The sequence below is a fragment of the Rhinatrema bivittatum genome, chromosome 8 (genome assembly GCF_901001135.1).
Source record: "Rhinatrema bivittatum chromosome 8, aRhiBiv1.1, whole genome shotgun sequence".
NCBI lineage: Eukaryota > Metazoa > Chordata > Amphibia > Gymnophiona > Rhinatrematidae > Rhinatrema > Rhinatrema bivittatum.
Window position 1 is genome coordinate 175288375 of NC_042622.1, and position 20559 is coordinate 175308933.

At 40.7% G+C, this 20559-nt stretch overlaps 1 protein-coding gene across 5 annotated transcripts in view; it reads right to left on the reverse strand.

Annotated features, from left to right (window-relative positions):
• The window catches only part of RNFT1 (ring finger protein, transmembrane 1), a 54135-nt gene that overhangs the window by 20183 nt on the left and 13393 nt on the right, over positions 1 to 20559 (reverse strand). For 2 of the 5 annotated variants that reach the window (XM_029611783.1, XM_029611784.1), the window contains exons 3-9: positions 8919 to 9355; positions 8499 to 8575; positions 7929 to 8029; positions 5817 to 5970; positions 2560 to 2718; positions 2221 to 2286; positions 440 to 600 (exon numbers count right to left, since the gene is read on the reverse strand). In XM_029611783.1, the coding sequence (XP_029467643.1) occupies positions 440 to 600; positions 2221 to 2286; positions 2560 to 2718; positions 5817 to 5970; positions 7929 to 8029; positions 8499 to 8575; positions 8919 to 9355 (1155 nt within the window). Of the gene's footprint in view, positions 1 to 439; positions 601 to 2220; positions 2287 to 2559; positions 2719 to 5816; positions 5971 to 7928; positions 8030 to 8498; positions 8576 to 8918; positions 9359 to 20559 lie in introns of all 5 variants that reach the window. The other 3 variants (XM_029611781.1, XM_029611782.1, XM_029611785.1) reach the window with 2 other exon arrangements.

A 20559-nucleotide genomic window follows, 5' to 3' on the forward strand; every position in this document is an offset into this window, starting at 1 on the left:
GAACTTGAATGTGTACATTGGGGCCAGAGAGACTGTTTGTTTGAAAGAGAATTAGAGTGGGTAGATGAAAGGAGGTAGTGATGTAAGTTTAAAAAATGGTGTACACATGTGTCCTTACACATTTTTGTCTTTTTTTCAACATATCTGCTTAAGTTTGGCATGGGACTTGGATATCAGAGCAGATGCCAGCCTGCTGCATTTGATATAGTTGACACACAGGCCTAGTTTTCCAAGGCTATAGAATTTAACTCCATACTTTTGAAAGTTATACATGCAAGTTGAAAAAAGGGCACAGATGGAAAATAGCATTAACATTAGGTGTTCTTTACAGTAAGTGCTGGGGAATGGCTTACAGGAAATGCACAGCTACCAGGAAGTTGACTTGGGCCTAGTCTAATCTACCATCACAAGGGTTACACACTAATAATTAAACTTTTACCTGGCAGATAAGAACAGTTGGATTTCTAAATTCAGCCTGGCAGATGGAACAGATATCATCAGCTTCAGCACATTGTCTCTTGCTGGCAGTAACTCCATATTGCTGGAAAAGAACAGACTGTGGGAGTATTCGGGCAGGCAACTTCCATGGAAAAGGAACAGCTGGAGGAGCGATGAATAAATGGTAAAGTAATAGCCCTAGAGCAAGCAGTAAGAGCTGAGACAATGTACTGCATGAAGGCTAGCAATGGGAGAGGAAGGAAAAATGATTTAGAACATCTCACTTCAGAAGTCAAACCTGGTCATTACACCTTGAAGTGGGAGTACTTATTCAGCCACACAATCAAAACTCATCTAATGGTCTCTAGAGAGATTTTCAGTACCTGAACTGTAGCTTGCCTTGAGCTTGGATTTGGAAAGGACAGGCAATTAAATTTAAACCAAGCTATTCACCCATATAACTTGGCCTGTAGACTTGTCTTCCTGAAACTGCCTGGCAGTGCGGCCTTCCATAGCACATGCACTTCTAGTTTGACTGGGGGAGGGTTTCCTAGGTCAGGGGAGCAAAACAGGCCTAGACTGCATTTTTAAATCTATGCAGAAAGCCAGTGCAAACTGATGAGTGCTTTGTACTTGTGGGCAATTTTCAGAAGAAAGGTATACACATACCTCTCCTTTCAAAATCAGGTACTACGCACTTAGGTGGGGGAGGGGGGGGAGGAGTGATTCAAATACTTTCTTCTGAGTAAAAAGCCCTAAGCTTTTAAAAAGAAGTGTACTTTGTTTCTTCCATTACTATACTTTACAGAAAACGTGGCGCAGCAAATAGCGCCATGCCTAATTCAAACTACAAATTTGTATTTGCTAATTTTTTTATTTTTTTTTTTTTAAATCAGATTCCAAAAGAACCTGAATTATTTTGCTACAGAGTTTAGTCCAATTTCGGGGGGAAAAAATACAACTAAAAATTCAGTGTTGGGGGAATTCTTGAAAATGATTTGCAACATGATTTTTAGGAAGAAGGTTAAAACTGTTTTTTTCCCCCAACAGGTGTAGGGGAAACGGGCCTGATTTAGGATGCTCAATTTTCATTGATTTATGTTTTATCTGTGTATTTAAAACCCATGAATGTCGATTTGTAATCCACATTGGACAATAGCATTGCAAGCAGTGGAATAGAAGTTTTAAAAATAAATAAAAACAAATGAAGAGGTAGATTTTAAAAGCTGCGCACGCACATGGACGCAATTTTATAATATGTGCGCTCTCGTGTATATTCATTGTCAAGAGCCTGAAAAGCAGGCCTGTTTGAGGCTCTTGAGGATGGAGTTGGCCACCCATGTACTGCAAACACCTTTTTTCATTAGTCTCACTACTACAATAGGGCTTTCCAAACCTTCCCCCCCACAACCAGGCAGATTTTCAGGGTATCCACAATAAGCATACATGAGACAAAGCTGCATATGCCAAGATTGCCAAAGTATGTTAAATATCTCTCTAGTGGATATTCTGAAAACCCAACTAGCTCTGGGATGCGATATCCTGCCCTAAAAAGATTCCCATTTTTTTTTCCCCCACGACCAGTAAAATTAGAGTTCTTTGGCAAATGTGCCTTTTACACACTTGTTTCTAAATTAAACAGAAAAGTCAGAATATGAAGCTGCCGCATGAGTGAAGATTCTATGCCTGAAACCACGTATAGAAAATGTCAGGAAAACCAATGTTAAAGTGATGCACTGGAGGAAAAAAAAAAAAAAGATACAACTAGAGAGCTGTACTCACAGGCCGAGTGCAACACACTTGTAAAACCTTCCTGAATGTCTTCCATTGTGCAAAAAAACCCAGAAGCTAAAATTAAAAAAAAAAAATGATTTTCAAATGCTGACTTTTTAATCCAAGCACAAAATTGTTATACAATGCAGCAGGCAGAGTAAGCATCAAACATGGAAGTACTGCCAACTTGATAGCATTTAATTCCCATCCTTGCTACCACATGTATCTAACAGTAGTGTCAATGTACCATTTTCTGCATGCATGAAGTACAGACAATACTAAATATTTTAGGGACAGACTGGCAAGAGGTTAGATCTCTGGGAGGGTTATGAGTTCTGAGTTACTTACTTTTACAATGAGGTAGAACAGAGCCAGCAATATACCCAGGCTCCATCCCATGAAGCTCTCTAGTTCCCTTGTGCCAATAAGATAACGAAACCAAACTGGCACAGGAGTAAGGAGGCGGTAATACTGTCCCAGTTCTTCCAGAAACATGAACCAGTAGCCCTAAGGGGAGAAACACAAAGTTCAATATTTGTTTACAAATTTAATGTTTTATTAATTTTCATTCAAAGCTGCTACCTGATCCATATAAAAAGGATCCAAGAGGAGAGCTACTCTTGTGGATAAGATGACCATGGGCTCTAAAGCAGACTGTCAGGAAGTATGTATTCCATTTTAGGTTATAAGTAAAAAAGTGTTTATACGAATACAATTCTGATGTATATTAGAAGTGTCGTACTGGGTCAGACCAAGGGTCCAACAAGCCCACTATCCTGTCCAAAAAGTCACAAATACCTGGCAAGATCCAAAACAGTAAATAAATCTCAGGCTATTAGCCACACAGTGATAAGTAGTGGCTATTCCCCGTCTACTTGGTTTATAACAGTTTCTGGACTTCTCCACGAAGTTTTCTAAACCTTGTTGCACTAAGCTTTCACCATGTCCTCTGGCAATGAATTCCAGAACTTGTGTGTTGAGTGAAAAAAATAATTGTCTGCAATTTGTCCGAATATGCTACTTATTAATTTCATGAAGTGTCCCCTAGTCTTTGGTTTTTTGAAAGAGTAAACTGATTTACCCATTCTATTCCACTGAACAGCCCTAACCACTTTAGTCTTTCCTCATAGGAAAGCTGTTCCATTCCCTTTATTTTGGTCACCCTTCTCTGTAAAATGTCCAATGCAACTATATCTTTTTAGAGATGCAGTAATCAGAACTGCGCACAGCACTCTAAGTGCAGCCTCTCCATACAGAGGCACTATTCTTATTTTAATCTCAATTCCTTTTCTAATAATTCCTAACATTCTGTTTGCCTTCTTGACTGTCACCTCATACTGAACAGAGGATTTCAAAGTATTGTTCACTATGACATCCAAATTCTTTTCCTGGGAAATAACTCCTAATATGGAACATATCATGTAACTACAGTGTGTTACTTTTCCTTATGTGCATCATTTTTCATTTGTGCACATTAAATTTCATCTGCCATTTGAATGCCCAGTTTTCCCAATCTCACAAGATCCTCCTGCAATTTTTAACAATCCACTTGTGATTTAACAACTTGACAATTTTAAATGCAGAAGCAAAGAATTCATTTAGTCTTTCCACGATGGCCTTATCTTCCCTAAGTGCCCCTTTAACTCCTTGATCATCTAGCAGTCCAGCAACTCCCTCATAGGCTTCCTGCTTCAGATATATCTAAAAAAAAGTATGTGTGAGATTTTTTTCTCTATGGCCAGCTTCTTTTCAAGTTCTCTTTTAGCCTGCTTTTTCAATGTTTTACATCTAACTTTCCAATGCTTATGCTTTTTCCTATTTTCTTCAGATTAATCCTTTCAAATTTTTTAAGTTCCTGCCTTCCTATTACAAAATACTCCTCAAAGCAACTAACAGCAAATAAAACTAAATATTTGTTACCCCATCTTTCTAGTTTTGTTCACTTTGGATATCCAAAAGCCAATATGGCACAGATTTCAGTCTGATCAGGTAAGGTCCATGGATAACTTAGGTCAGCCTATGTACAAAAGACAGTCATACCCCAGGCTCTGTGTCAGAGGCACTCAATTCTTTCCCACCCCATATATAGCAACAAGCAATCCAGAAGAAAAGGATGGGCAAATAAATGCCCCTTATCCAACATGCACAGACACTAAGTCAGTCAGACTAGAAGTCCTAGAGTCTTGATGTTTACCAAGTACCCTATTAATCTCTCACACTTCCATGCCTGGGGACTTGATGTTACAAAAATAAAATACCATCCAATCCTGGTACCCCCCCCTCCCAAAAAGGAAAATACCCCTATTGATGCATGTCCACATAATCAGCATCAGTTTTAATACATGAAAGCAGCTAAGTTACATTCTTTGAATTAATTTCTCAATAAATACAAATATTGAATTGAGCAAGTTGCAGGCATGTAGTCAGAAAGTCTAAGTTGCTGCATGTTTCACAGATTACCTGGGTATAGTTTAAAGCGATTACTAGATGGCAGCTCTGTAGCTGGTGGGGAATCCTGTTAAACAGCACTTCCTGCCCATAGTATAACCCAACATTGTAATACATGTACAAAAATGCCAAATGAACAATAAAAATAAGGAACGACAATCTCATAAATTCCTGAAGCAACATAATCCTGGAATCAGTCTCTCCTTCACTTCTTCCTTGCTTCTGCTCCTCAGTCTAATCAGCAGTATCACCGGGAGGCCACGCATCACTTACTAAAGAGCAGATCCATTCTTTACTGTGACATAACACACCAGGGAATTTTATGGCCAATGGGAACACTCGATTGCATCAACATTCTAATCTGTTTCATGCGTGCACTTGTGTGACCTAGCGATGTATTATTCCACCACAGGGGGCACTGTTAAAAATCTATTGATGCTTTTTACAATGAACAGATTCTGAGCGAGATGACATCTCACAGCTCCAGAGCCATCACCCACAGTGCCTAGTGATAAGGCTGTTGCTGGTGACAATGGATTTATACAAAATGAGGCTATGTATTCATTTCTAATACATTTTGCTGATCAGTGAAAGACAAATCCGATTTAGCATGACTTATCCTGAAAATCCTTTTAGTTAATTTCAAAAACATTTAAGAGAATGTGTTTAAGGAATAGCACAGATATTGCTAAACAAATACATCAGTTTAATTTGGCAGTTCTTCAATCTAGAAATTGAGTTTCTCCCCTCACACTCCCCAAAATTAAAAAAAAAAAAAACCCACAGACTTCTTTATAGATATCTCTAGACGAGAGAGAGACTGAATATCCTCCACTCAAAACATATATCTATTTATGGCGTGTTAGATAGGTTTTGCCATCTAGGTTGAATTTTATCTGGTTTTGAACACAACTTGTCTGTGTTCTATTAACAGGACAGGATCATGAAAGAAAAGGTTTCAGCGCTAAAGTTTATACTGAAAGCAGTGCAGGAACTCAGCTGCAATTGTAGTCAACAGCTGTAAAAGAACCATAGTTCAGGAGGTTGTGTGGAAAGAAAGCTCCAAAACCTGTCCATTGGGTTTGCTTCTTTTTGTGCGACTTTAGATTTCTGCCCCGTAGTTTACTGTGAATCGGAGAAAAATTTGAGGCATTTACCTTGGATCTACAAGACATCAAAAAAGAAGGCACCAGCAGGACAAGGCACTTAAACCCCATGAAGAGGAACTTCAGGATAAAGTCTGTGATTCCCACAATCCACAGCACATCCCAAAAGGTTGGGGAATCCACCACTGGATTGAAAAAGATTAAACTATGAAGAGGAGGAAAATCAGTCCATTAGTGTGTGTCACATATCAGCAAGTTCTGCAAGCACACGATTACACACAACCTCAAACTGAATTCTGCAAGAGGTAAAAATGACTCAGAAGATACATCTGAGAGAGCATGTCCTGTACTATACTGTAATGAAAATGTTTCAGTATCTCCCCCTCCATGTACTCTCTGCTCTGAAACCAGCCATCACTGGCAAGAGAGTCACAAATGATCAATGAATCATGGAAACTCCTTAAATGAAAACTTATAGCAGCATTTTTAAATATTTGATTTGATTTTATATTCTGCTTTTCAGACACTTCAAAGTGGGTTATATTCAGATACTGTGGGAATTTCTCTATCCCCAGGGGCTTTCCAGTCTAAGAGCCTGATACTTTTCTCCCACTCTGTTTCTATGGGGAAAATGCTTAGTAAATCAGGCCCTACGTTTATATATCTGAGGCAATGGAAGGTGATGTGACTTGCCCAAGGTCACACAGAGCGGCAGAGAGTGTCTGAACCCTGGCTTCGCCGATTCGCAGCCTGCTGCTGTAGCTCTTCTGGAAATTGAATTTTTTAGAACACCTTTTTTTTTCCCCAAGCTGACACTTTTCTCCTTTAAGGGCTTATCACAAAAGAGGCAATGCACAGAAGGGGGGGGGGGGGTCAACTGTCACACCCCTCCCACATAAATTATGCATGGACTTTGCAGTTTGTTTTTTTTCCAGAGGCCTTTCCGCCAATTTTCAAAATGAAAGTATGTGTGTACTTTTATTTTGAAAATTACCCAAGGAAAAAAGTTACCTGCAGCAAGTTACACCTGCTTCTTCTGCGGATCTTTCTTCCCAGCAAAACTATGGGTGGAGTTTTCTCCCTGACCTAACCCTCTGTAATGCAGGCAAGAGGCGGCAGCTTGTGGACCTTTGCACACACTCTTACCCGCCATTTTCTAAACACCCATTTCCACAGCTAAAGTTCTGTTTTGCCCCTGAAAATGTCTTTGAAAAATTGCCCTGATCAAGAGATGAAGCCTAAATACCCAGCAATGGAATCTTTTTAACCCACCATTATTATTTTTTTACCAGAGTTTCCTCCTGCGAGTTTTCATTCACAGTTACCCAGAAATCTCCCTCTCCAGTCAACCTAGCCATCCCGTTGACTGTGGCTCCCTCCTGAACCCTGACTAAGAATTGCCACTGAGCGATGGCTGAGACACACTTTCTCTTCCACCCTCCCTCACCAGGGGCTGCAAACCCTCTGCAGCTTTCTCAGTTCCAACAAGCCCCAGGATTGAATTCCAGCTCAGAAATTAAACAAAAAAAAACACAACTCAGGGCTTCTGGATGGCAGCAATAGCATTTACCACTGATCCAGCCCAACGTCTAACATTTGGTTTAATACATTTCACCATTCTTAAAATGTAATCTCCAGATACCGGCCAGTGAACAGAAATATACACAACAATCGACCACGTTTCAACCATCTACAGTTATACTGGCCAGCAAAAGATGACACAGTACCGATAGCAATGACAACAATGAGACGCAATGGCCAGCTTGGTAGTTCAGCAGCAGTACAATGCGCTGTGACATGGAGGGACCTGGATTTGATTTCAGGGTCAGGTCTTCTGCTCCCTGGGTAAGCCAAGGCTGGGGATGCTGTACAGAGCAAGTCTCAGTCGCTGTGCAATGACAACCTCTAGCCGCCAGACTCAGGAGCCACAAGGGCAGGGGATCTAGCAGGAGCTCTGGTGCATGGCTTTCAGAGTCTTGTCACTACAGTGACAAGGAATACAAAATAAGGGGAGGGGGGGGTGTCCGCATCTTTCAGGTAGCTGTGAATGAAGACTCGTGGTGCCATTGCCTAAGAGAAGCAGATTTTGACTGAGTTGGAAACTCGAAGGAAGAACTGCCAAACCCCCCCACCCCCAATAATTAGTTGCAAATGCAGGCATACCTGTAATAAAGTGATTGCACGTAAAAGGTGTAATACAGAAGCACAGAAGAGGATCCCAGGAATACTAGCAGCCACACGCACTGTAGCTTTGACCCCCTTTCCTGTAAAAACATGCACTGTTCAGTTGGACAGTTTTTAAAGACCCTGGAAAATTTTCAAGAGCCTGAACTGTGGGAAAGGAGAAAGAAAAGAAATTCAGTCTTGCAACAGCATATACTACTGCACAAGTAGGACAAAGGCTTCTCTCCACTCTGCTCTTACGTTGCAAAAGGATACACTTATTAATGCTGGGAGACATCCAAACCGTTTGCAAGAATAAGATCTCACAGCTGAAAAGAACTGTCACTACATCAACAGGGTGTATTTTAAGCATTTAATACATTTAAATAAGCATAATGTAATGAAAGGCTACATACAACATGGAAAGCAAATTATGAAAAAAAAAAAAAGTGTTACAGGAATGATTGGACCAACACATCATCAGCTGAAGAGTTCTTGCTTTGCTCCTTTCCCAATCAAGCTTTGAGGTTTGAAAGAGTTTGTATTTTTGTTTTGAATAACTTTACTTACTCTTAGAAAAACCTGATTTACAAGGCTTTTGTTTGCATATAGAAAAGTTGTTAGCAGGCCAATTCCAACAGAAATGCCTAGTAGGAAAAAAAAGTTCAATTAGCTGCCAACAGCAAATAATAAAGAAAATTAAAAAGCATTAAGCAGGATAAATAACTCCAAAATTAAATGGCTAAATCAACAAAATTGGCTTTAGAAGAGTAATAAAAAATAAGTAAATAAATAAAAAAAAAAAGAGTCTTGACCAACACAGCTAATCATAACTCCATGGCACAAGCAATCACGAACAGAGAAAAAAGCAAGCTGAAACGCTTAAAAAATATCAAATAAAAGGTAGAGCAAAAAACTATTCTCAATACCTTTCTGTTCCCTGTTTGTCCTAAAGAACAGTTACTTAACCAGTACTTTGATGTACTATACCTACTGCATGCTGAACAATAAGTTTGGCACAAAGGATCAAAATATAAGGAAGACTTTTCTGAAGCCACTGGAAGACGAGGCGTAGCTCCGATGCTGAACTACTGTGTTCCCCAGGGTCCAGATCCCCATCTTCCGCATGCCTTGCTTCACTAGAAGGGGGAACACGAGCATGGGCCTGGCTGTGCCGCCCCTGGGGCTGAGAACCAGGTCGTGGACAGCTTGCACTTGGCCTTTCTCCGTGGTCTGCCTGAGCAGAATCCAGCTCTATGCGGACATCTCCACTGCTACAAGCAGCATCGCCAGGCAGGCGTGTGAGGTGGGCAGACAGAGATGCTGAGGGACATTCTCCACTTCCATTTTCCGGTCGATTATGGACATGGCCAGTGTGCATTATGATGGGTTTCTTCTCTTCAGAGTCTTCTCTCTCTCTAGTATGTCTGCTTAAGATAAGCAAGAAATTAATGAAAACCAATAAAGAGCTAATTTTGATAAAATATTTGAAACAGTAATGAAAACTCTCATGTTCAAGTGCTCGTAAAATGCTAAACTTAAAGAATTACTAGCTACTGAATGCCACAAGGCACTTTGTGAAAGTGAAATGCCTCCACTGTCCCCATGAAGTTGTGCTGTGACTTTCGAGTCATATTTGTGAAGTCTAGCGATTTAACATTACTTTTGAATTCTCTCAATTATTGCTGAGCGAGAATGGATTGTGAAGCTCAGTCTTCCTGCTCATGATAGAAAGACAGACAGACAATGGGCCAGTTAATGTTTGCTGATATATGCAAGGATAAAAAGGTCCGAGTTGCACAACCTACAGCATGAGTACTGAGAGAGTAAAAACATGATCGTGGGTAGATAACAGCAGAAGTTAACACAGAAATACTTAGAAACAGTTTATCTCCACAGTGCTAACATCATTCATCCAAAAATGTTAACACATGCGTTAGCAGGGAGAGAGGGAGAGCCACCTGATAGGTTGAAGTGAAGAGTTCGTGGTGGTTTAGGAGCCAGTTTTGCATGAAGAGTGAGACACACACAAACAGCACAGTACACCTTGGTGAAGATTTGACGTCATTTGGCATGAGGAAAGTCTCTCAAAGATGAAATTTCTACTATGTTCTCTCACTCTAGCTTGATGGTACCCTGTTAGAGAGTCCAAACTAGGGTGAGAGAACATTGTAGTCCATCAAGCTAGGGTGAGAACATAGTAGAAATTTCATCTTTGAGAGACTTTCCTCACTCCAAATGACGTCAAATCTTCACCAAGGTGTACTGTGCATTCGTATGTCTCACTCTACATGCGAAACTGGCCCCTGAACCACCACTAACACCTCACCCTGACCTATTGGATGGCCCTGCTATAGAGATATAAATAGGTGCACACAGTAAGGTCCTCCCTGGAGGCTCACCGTCTACTCCACTCCCCTCTCCAAGCCCAGAAATGGCCAAAATGTAATTCCAAAAATTTAGCACGAATTGCGTTATGGCCATTTCGGACATATCACACAGCTTAACACCAGGGAAAAAGCTGTAGTTATTTCCAGTGTTAAAACCATGCGATTAGCATAACACATGCTAATCGCACAGCATGATATGGCCCCTAATTTAACTAATCCCGCCCCCCTCAAATTTGCATCATGCCATAAACACATTTTGATAAATGTCTCTCCTCTGGAGGGGGTATAAAAAGAGGGGAATGGTTTATTTCCAGCTTTTATATACCGTACACACAGCAAATATTGACTTGAACGGTAAACAATCACATCAACACACGATAAAGTCCATTACATAAGTAATACGACCTAATACAAACCCTGGGCAACTGCAAATGAACTCTTATAGTGCCGTAATCCAGCCCCACTTCTGAATGAACTGGAAGCAGGTAGAAGAATAGTGGCAACTCCACCAACCACCCCCCCCCCCCACACACACACACAAAAAGTCTCATTTTTGGGCCTTATTGAAAACATTTTTTTTTCCCCCCATTTTGTATCTTTAGAAAAAAAATGTACTGAATAAGGCTCTGTCTATATCTAACCAGTCCACTGAGCTGTATTGAATTATAGAATGTGGGAGCCAGCTACCAGAGGATGCCGTCACCAGGCCTCTCCCGGTACTTCAGATGTAGAGTGCAACTTGAATACTTATTTAGAATTTTTTATATACCGACATCCATTTGCACATCGTATCGGTTTACAAATAACTTGGAACTTTTAGGCATAGCCTTTACATGGAACAATAACTATATGAAAAAAGGAACAGTAACTATAAGATAATTAGGTACAGGATAACAAATTGCAAGATCAATGGCATAGAGTAATAACACTGATTAAAATCTGAGTAAGCATGATATTTACATAAAGATCAAAGGTAACGAGTGAGATATGTGACTTGAAGAGTGTCAGATCATGTGGGGAAAATAGCAGCAAATACATACAAAGTTATTTGGTGAAGATATATGATCTTACACTCAAGTCAACAGACTTGAGTGTAAGATCATAAGAAAAAAATACTTAAGATCGGCTGTGACTTAAGTAAAAGGTTTGAAAACTAGTGGCCGAGCATCAATTATTTATAAGTATAAAAATGCACATTTGTTAATGAAATCAGATGAGAGAAAAGCAGTTTTGTAAACTACCAGTAAAATTTGCCATCTTGCTTCCTCTTGAGGTGAACAGATTCCCTAAGGTTCAATCTGAAGCAGGACAATTTTAACCTATTTTCCCCAAGAGAAGCATGGGGGCAGCTGGGCTAGGGTCCAAGTCACATAAAATGTCAGTACGTGGAAAAGTGTGAAGGAGATTCCTGACCGGGGCTTTTTTTTTTTATTTTTTTTTATTTAAAACAGATTCACATAAGCATATGTAGGCTGAATTGATTCTGCAATAAATTTCTTGTTTTAAAGCAGTTATTGCACAGCATCAGGCCTAGATAAAAGTTTCTATCAACTCAATGAGTGGACAATTATGGATTAAACTGTTCCTTCAAACCTAATATTTCTTATTCCAAGATTGACCTTTAAAGAGAAAATATAAGATGACAGAGCTAAATGGATATGGGCAGCAGAAGCCAATAAGGCCTGCACTGGTAATGGAGAATAGCAGGAAAACCTCCTTAGTATCCTCGGAAGTTAGCAAAACACAGCACTTTAAACACAACATCTAACAGTGCATGCAGCCAAAATGGCACAGTGGTTTGTAAAAGCAGCAGATTATCCCTGGCAGAGCCCAGACCTGCATTTCACACCTCACTACACAGATGCCAGATGGGCCACATCAGCAGAGCTCTAGTTACTGGCGCTGGATCCTTTGCAGGTTACGAGACCTTGTATTGGACAAGCATCAGAATTATTCAGTGTTGTAGTACATGGATAAGGAGAGACTTTCGTGCTCTCGAAAGCTTAGGTACTACAACATCTTGGAATCCTGCCTTTCCACCATTAACTCCCTATTAGCCAACCTCCACCTCACACTCAATGCAGCAAAAACTGAAATCCTTGTCATCTCCAATCAACCTGAATACACAAATCTCCCCACCGCTTCCGTCCCCACTTTAACCCATTCACCTTTACCCTCTGTAAGAGACCTAGGAGTCTTACTAGACCAACACCTCAACTTTAAACCACACATTAAGTCCCTACTAAAAGGAGGTTTCTACAAACTCCATATATTTAAACTGAAACCACTCCTCCACGCCCAAGATTTCCGATTAGTCCTGCAGACGACCATCCTTTCCAAACTGGATTATTGCAACTCCCTCCTGTTAGGCCTCCCTTTTTCCACCATCAAGCCCCTACAAATCCTACAGAATGCTATGGCGAGAATTACAACTAATACCCATAAGACTGAGCACATAACCCCTATACTAAAGGACCTGCACTGGCTTCCGATCCCCTTCCGTATTCAATACAAAACCCTCACCATCCTGCACAATGCTCTGCATCAAAATAATCCCGCATGGCTCAAGGACATGCCACGCTTCCATACCTCTAATTGCCCCACTAGAACTGCTCTCACCGGAACCATGCACACCCCACCCCTCAAAACTGCACCCTTCACCAATACCAGAGAAACAGCATTCACCATTGCCGGCCCCACCCTTTGGAATTCACTTCCTATCTACGACTTTAATCCTCCTTACACACCTTCAAAAAAAGGCATCAAGACATGGCTCTTCAGGCAAGCCTACCCAGATGTTAATCCGACATAGCCCTCATCCCCTACCGTCCTCCATCTTCTCTCATACCTAGTTCACCCATTCTCTATCTTTTCACCTCGTCTGCCTTCGAGGTGTTTTCCCATCCATTCTCTCTCGCACCTCACCCACCCAGTTTCCTTTCTATTGTACTCCGGCCGCCATACAGCAGACCTAACAAAATAATGTAAATAAGTACCTTGCCTTTTATTTTGTCATTTAAGAAATTTGCTGCAGATATGTTTTTTTTACCATTCCTTATTGTTTATTCCTTTCACTTCTCACTCTTCTGCCCTCTTTCCCTCCTGATGCTCTTGCCCCCACCCCCCTCACCCCTTCCGCATTCATTGTAATTTCTGCCTGCTTTAGTTATTTGTAAACCAGCATGATGTGTCCTACGAATGTCTGTATATTAAGAGTTCTTAAATAAACATACATCTTTTAATTTCTCACGTTGGTCCATCATCATCACTGTTTATTTACATCATGCTTTTCCAGCAGAAGAGTTTCAAAGCATGTTACATTATGCCCACAATGGATGTGGTACAGTGTGTATTCAAAACAAAATGCACCAGCATTCTTCACGTGGCATGCAGAGGACAGAAACTGCACAACTGCAGATAAGGCTGGATCTGGTCCGGAGTGGCTTTATGGCCTCCACATCTCTCCTGGTAGCCATACCCAAATCTGCCTCTTCCAGCCAGACACCCTTGCTGGGATTTAATAGGTAACATTTTATTCCTACCCACCTCTCTTCAGAGAGTTTAAAATTAATAAAACACTTACAAAATTTAAAAGGGGCATTACTTTACTTAAAAATGGTGATATTACTTACCTGCTAATTTCCTTCCCTTTACTTTTGCCCACCAATGAAGAACATGTGGGTATATTCCCTCTCATCCAGCATTTGGAGGCAGAGTTAGCTTTTTTTTTTTTTTTTTTTTTTAAACACATCACCTCTACATATGACCTCAGAATCCTACATGCTAGTATGCGCTATTGTCAGAGCTACTTGAAAAAAAAAAATATATCATGCCATACAAATGTAAAAGGTATTAAGTCATAACACATTTTAAACAAATTTGTAGCAATGATTGAACATTGATTTAAAAAAAAAAAAAATTTAACTTGGGAGGGCTTCTTGACTGGTGAGCAGAAGTAAAAGAAAGGGAATTAGCAGGTAAATAACCTTTTGCCCACCAGTCAAGAACATGTGGGACATATCAAAGCCTAAATATTACAGACGGATTGATTGAATACTTGCCATTAGAACCGAAGCACCAAATGATGCCTCGTTTAGCAAGAACATCCAGTCTGTAATGTTTGATAAATGGATTTAAGCTTGTCCAAATATCTGTTGGTTTAACCGCACCTACTTCTGCCCAGGAGGTCGCTTGTGCTCTAGTAGAATGTGCCTTTAAACCTCAATGAGCTTCCTTTCTCCCGCAATAGATATGCTGAAGAGATCATTTCTTTAATCCGCCTTTAGAAGCAGCCACTCCCTTTTATTACAACCAAATACAACAATTTATCCATGTTTCTAGAACTCTTCCCTTACAGTCACTCTTAGAAAAAAAGGCAAGACTATTCTCTGGTTTTGATGACAAACGGAGATTACCTTTGGTAAAAGGGAAGGTATTGATCTTAAAATTTCCAAATGTTTAGTAAATCTGAGAAAAGGAGGCCTACAGGAAAGTGATTGTATTTTTTAAACTCTGGCAGATGTTATGGCAACTAAGAAATTAAAATTGGTTCTTACCTGCTAATTTTTCCTGTAATACTACAGATCAGTCCAGACAAGTGGGTTTTGCATCATAACAGCAGATGGAGACAGGACAAAAACTTTGAAGCACTGCTACATATCCAAGTGCACCACCTGCAGTCCCTCAGTCACTATTGACCTGAATCCAAGCCAAAAGTGAAACGGAAACACAGGATTGGAACCCCCTGAATTGGAGGCTCACATACTTCCAGAAAAGAAACAGTCTGATAACCACTTAACTAAAAAAAAAAACCCCAACCTCTGAACAGTTTATAAAATTTCTGATATACGATATATAAAAATCACCAGGAAATTCAGTTTTGGCAGCAAACACGACGGGTCTCTGGACTGATCTGTGGTATTACAGGAATGAAAATTAGCAGGTAAAAACCAATTTTAATTTCCTGTTCATACCCAGATCAGACCAGACAAGCGGGATGTGCCAAAGCCCTCTTACACTGGGCGGGAACCCGAAAGACCCACTCTTAACACACATTCAAACATTACTGGTTGATGTCTGGGTGCAGCAGGATGCGATTTTCAGTGGAAGTATGAAGCGAGGAACACACTAAGGCCCTACGTATCTCTTGGGGAGACACAAACTGACACTCCGCCCAAGAGGCTGCCTGCGCTCCAGTTTAATGTGCCTTGAGGCCCATCGGAATTGTGTGACCCTTACAAAAACAGGCCGAGCAAATGGTCTCTTTCAGCCATCGAGAAATCATAGCCTCAGAAGCTCTCTCCTTTCTTCGCTCCACTGAACAACACAAAGATGGTCCGATCGCTACATTGATCACCCAACCCAGAGAACTCAGGGTGTCCATCACCCACTGCTCCATCTTCACTTGAATAAGCCAAATAAGAACATGTCATACTGGGTCAGACCAAGGGTCCATCAAGCCCAGCATCCTGTTTCCAACAGTGGCCAATCCAGGCCATAAGAACCTGGAAAGTACCCAAAAACTAAGTCTATTCCATGTTACCGTTGCTAGTAATAGCAGTGGCTATTTTCTAAGTCAACTTAATTAATAGCAGGTAATGGTCTTCTCCTCCAAGAACCTTTCCAATCCTTTTTTAAACACAGCTATACTAACTGCACTAACCACATCTTCTGGCAACAAATTCCAGAGTTTAATTGTGCATTGAGTGAAAAAGAACTTCCTCCAATTAGTTTTAAATGTGCCACATGCTAACTTCATGGAGTGCCCCCTAGTCTTTTTACTATCCGAAAGAGTAAATAACCGATTCACATCTACCCGTTCTAGACCTCTCATGATTTTAAACACCTCTATCATATCCACCCTCAGCCGTCTCTTCTCCAAGCTGAAAAGTCCTAACCTCTTTAATCTTTCCTCATAGGGGGAGCTCTTCCATTCCCCTTATCATTTTGGTAGCCCTTCTCCGTACCTTCTCCATCGCAATTATATCTTTTTTGAGATGCGGCGACCAGAATTGTACACAGTATTCAAGGTGCGGTCTCACCATGGAGCGATACAGAGGCATTATGACATTTTCCGTTTTATTCACCATTCCCTTTCTAATAATTCCCAACATTCTGTTTGCTTTTTTGACTGCCGCAGCACACTGAACCAACGATTTCAATGTGTTATCCACTATGACGCCTAGATCTTTCTTGGGTTGTAGTACCTAATATGGAACCTAACATTGTGTAACTATAGCATGGGTTATTTTTCCCTATATGCATCACCTTGCACTTATTCACATTAAATTTCATCTGCCATTTGGATACCCAATTTTCCAGTCTCACAAGGTCTTCCTGCAATTTGTCACAATCTGCTTGTGATTTAACTACTCTGAACAATTTTGTATCTGTAGATTTGATTCTCTCACTTGTATATCTTTCCAGATCATTTATAAATATATTGAACAGTAAGGGTCCCAATACAGATCCCTGAGGCACTCCACTGCCCACTCCCTTCCACTGAGAAAATTGTCCATTTAATCCTACTCTGTGTCCTGTTTTTTAGCCAGTTTGCAATCCACGAAAGGACATCGCCACCTATCCCATGACTTTTTACTTTTTCTAGAAGCCTCTCTTGAGGAACTTTATCAAACGCCTTCTGAAAATCCAAGTATACTACATCTACTGGTTCACCTTTATCCACATGTTTATTAACTCCTTAAAAAAAAAGTGAAGCAGATTTGTGAGGCAAGACTTGCCTTGGGTAAAGCCATGCTGACTTTGTTCCATGTCTTTGTTCCATGTCTTTCTATATGTTCTGTGATTTTGATGTTTAGAACACTTTCCACTATTTTTTCTGGCACTGAATTCAGGCTAACCGGTCTGTGGTTTCCTGAATTGCCCCTGGAGCCCTTTTTAAATATTGGGGTTACATTAGCTATCCTCCAGTCTTCAGGTACAATGGATGATTTTAATGATAGGTTACAAATTTTTACTAATCGGTCCGAAATTTCATTTTTTAGTTCCTTCAGAACTCTGGTGAGTATACCTTCCGGTCCAGGTGATTTACTACTCTTCAGTTTGTCAAATCAGGTCTACCACATCTTCTAGGTTCACCGTGATTTGATTCAGTCCATCTGAATCATTACCCATGAAAACCTTTTCCAGTACGGGTACCTCCCCAACATCCTCTTCAGTAAACACCGAAGCAAAGAAATCATTTAATCTTTCCATGATGGCCTTATCTTCTCTAAGTGCCCCTTTAACCCCTCGATCATCTAATGGTCCAACTGACTCCTTCACAGGCTTTCTGCTTCAGATACATTTTAAAAAGTGTTTACTGTGAGTTTTTGCCTCTACGGCCAACTTCTTTTCAAATTCTCTCTTAGCTTGTCTTATCAAAGTCTTACATTTAACTTGCCAACATTTATGCATTATCCTATTTTCTTCTGTTGGATCCTTCTTCCAATTTTTGAATGAAGATCTTTTGGCTAAAATAGCTTCTTTCACCTCCCCTTTTAACCATGCCGGTGATAGTTTTGCCTTCTTTCCACCTTTCTTAATGTGTGGAATACATCTGGACTGTGCTTCTAGAATGGTTTTTTTGTTTTTTTTTTAAACAATGACCACGCCTCTTGCACACTTTTTACTTTTGTAGCTGCTCCTTTCAGTTTTTTTTCTAACAATTTTTCTCATTTTATCAAAGTTTCCCATTTAGCACGAGAGCTATGGATTTGCATACTGTTCCTCTTCCAGTTATTAATTCAAATTTGATCATATTATGATCACTATTGCCAAGCAGCCCCACCACAGTTACCTCTCTCACCAAATCCTGTGCTCCACTGAGAATGAGATCTAAAATTGCTCCCTCTCTTGTTGGTTCCTGAACCAATTGCTCCATAAAGCTATCATTTATTCCATCCAGGAATGTTACCTCTCTAGCATGTCCCGATGATACATTTACCCAGCCAATATTGGGGTAATTGAAGTCTAAATGAAGAAGGAGCGAACCCTTGCACATAAGCAAGTATCACGCAACAACACTGGTGCAAGATCAAAATTTAATCACCACAATTTCTATGGTGGTTATTAGCAATTCCAATAATGGGAAGACTCAATTTTTATAGTGGCAACTCCATGCGTTCAACAAAACAGAATTCGAACAGGTCGAATTCTGTTTTGTTGAACGCATGGAGTTGCCACTATAAAAATTGAGTCTTCCCATTATTGGAATTGCTAATAACCACCATAGAAATTGTGGTGATTAAATTTTGATCTTGCACCAGTGTTGTTGCGTGGTAATTGAAGTCTCCCATTATTACCGCACTACCAATTTGGTTAGCTTCCCTAATTTCTCTTAGCATGTCCATCTCACCATCTTAACCAGGTGGACGGTAGTATACCCCTATCACTGTAGTCTTCCCTGACACACAAGGGATTTCTACCCATAAAGATTCAATTTTGCATTTAGTCTCATGCAGGATGTTTATCCAGTTGGACGCTATGCCATCCCGGAATAAAGCGCCACACCGCCTCCCGGATGCTCCTCTCTGTCATTGCGATATAATTTGTACCCAGGTATAGCACTGTCCCATTGGTTGTCCTCCTTCCACCATGTCTCTGAGATGCCAATTAAGTCTGTGTCATCATTCACTGCTATACATTCTAATTCTCCTATCTTACTTCTTAGACTTCTGGCATTAGCATACAAACATTTCAAAGTTTGTTTTTTCATTCTGCTTTCTAATTGATAGGGATAAGTTAGATTTTTTTTTAGCTCAGGTGAGTTTAGTTACAGGCACTTGGGACTACTTTTTATTATTATTGGAATCTCACTATCAGGATGCCCTAATTCTAATGCATCATTAGTATCCTTTGAAGGAGAGGGACCTTGGGGTGATAGTGTCTAATGATATGAAGTCTGCGAAACAATGCGACAAGGCGATAGCAAAAGCCAGAAGAATGCTGGGCTGCATAGAGAGAGGAATATCGAGTAAGAAAAGGGAAGTGATTATTCCCCTGTACAGGTCCTTGGTGAGGCCTCACCTGGAGTACTGTGTTCAGTTCTGGAGACCGTATCTTCAAAAAGACAAAGACAAGATGGAAGCGGTACAGAGAAGGGCGACCAGGAAGGTGGAGGATCTTCATCGGATGACGTACGAGGAGAGATTGAAGAATCTAAATATGTACACCCTGGAGGAGAGGAGGAGCAGAGGTGATATGATACAGACTTTCAGATACTTGAAAGGTTTTAATGATCCAAAGACAACGACAAACCTTTTCCGTAGGAAGAAAATCAGCAGAACCAGGGGTCACGATTTGAAGCTCCAGGGAGGAAGATTCAGAACCAATGTCAGGAAGTATTTCTTCACGGAGAGGGTGGTGGATGCCTGGAATGCCCTTCCGGAGGAAGTGGTGAAGACCAGAACTGTGAGGGACTTCAAAGGGGCGTGGGATAAACACTGTGGATCCATAAAGTCAAGAGACCGCCAATGTAGAGTGGGTGGCTCACCAGAAAGATGGCTACTGCCCGGAGACAATACCCTTATTAAATAAACATACAGATGCTTACTGTGACTCCAACATCGCTCTAAGCTTCAACGGCAAGAGGAAATGTGGAAAAAAGGATTTGCTATCACAAAGAGGGGAGTAGCTGGCTTGTTACGGCGGTTACTACCCCAAACCAAATAAGCCTAATACTTCACTTTCCAAGCATATACAGCATAGTTCTCTGCTTCAAAGGCAGGGGAGAAGAAAAGAGGGTTCGCACTCACAAAGCGGGGAGTAGCTGGCTTATTACGGCGGTTACTACCCCAAACCAAATGTGCCTGATACTTCGCTTTCGATGCATATCCAGCATGGCTCTCTGCTTCATGGCATGGGAGAGGCTGATACATCAAGCATTTCCAGCATAGCTCTCTGCTTCAACAACAGGGGAATAAAAAAAGCTGAGGCTTCACGCATATCCAGAATAGCTTCAACTGCAGGGGAGAAGAAAAAAAAAAAAAAAGGATTCACACTCACAAAGCAGGGAGTAGCTGGCTTGTTACGGCGGTTACTACCCTAAACCAAAAGGGCCTGATACTTCACTTTCAATGCATAACCAGCATGGCTCTCCGCTTCAACGGCAGGAGAGAAGAAAAACAACCAATAGGGGCTGTATGACATAGTCTGGGTAAAGGGAATAAACATGGGTGTAGCTTGCTTATTGCAGCAGTTACTACCCCTACTACCCCTAACTAATCAAGCTAGGTATTTCA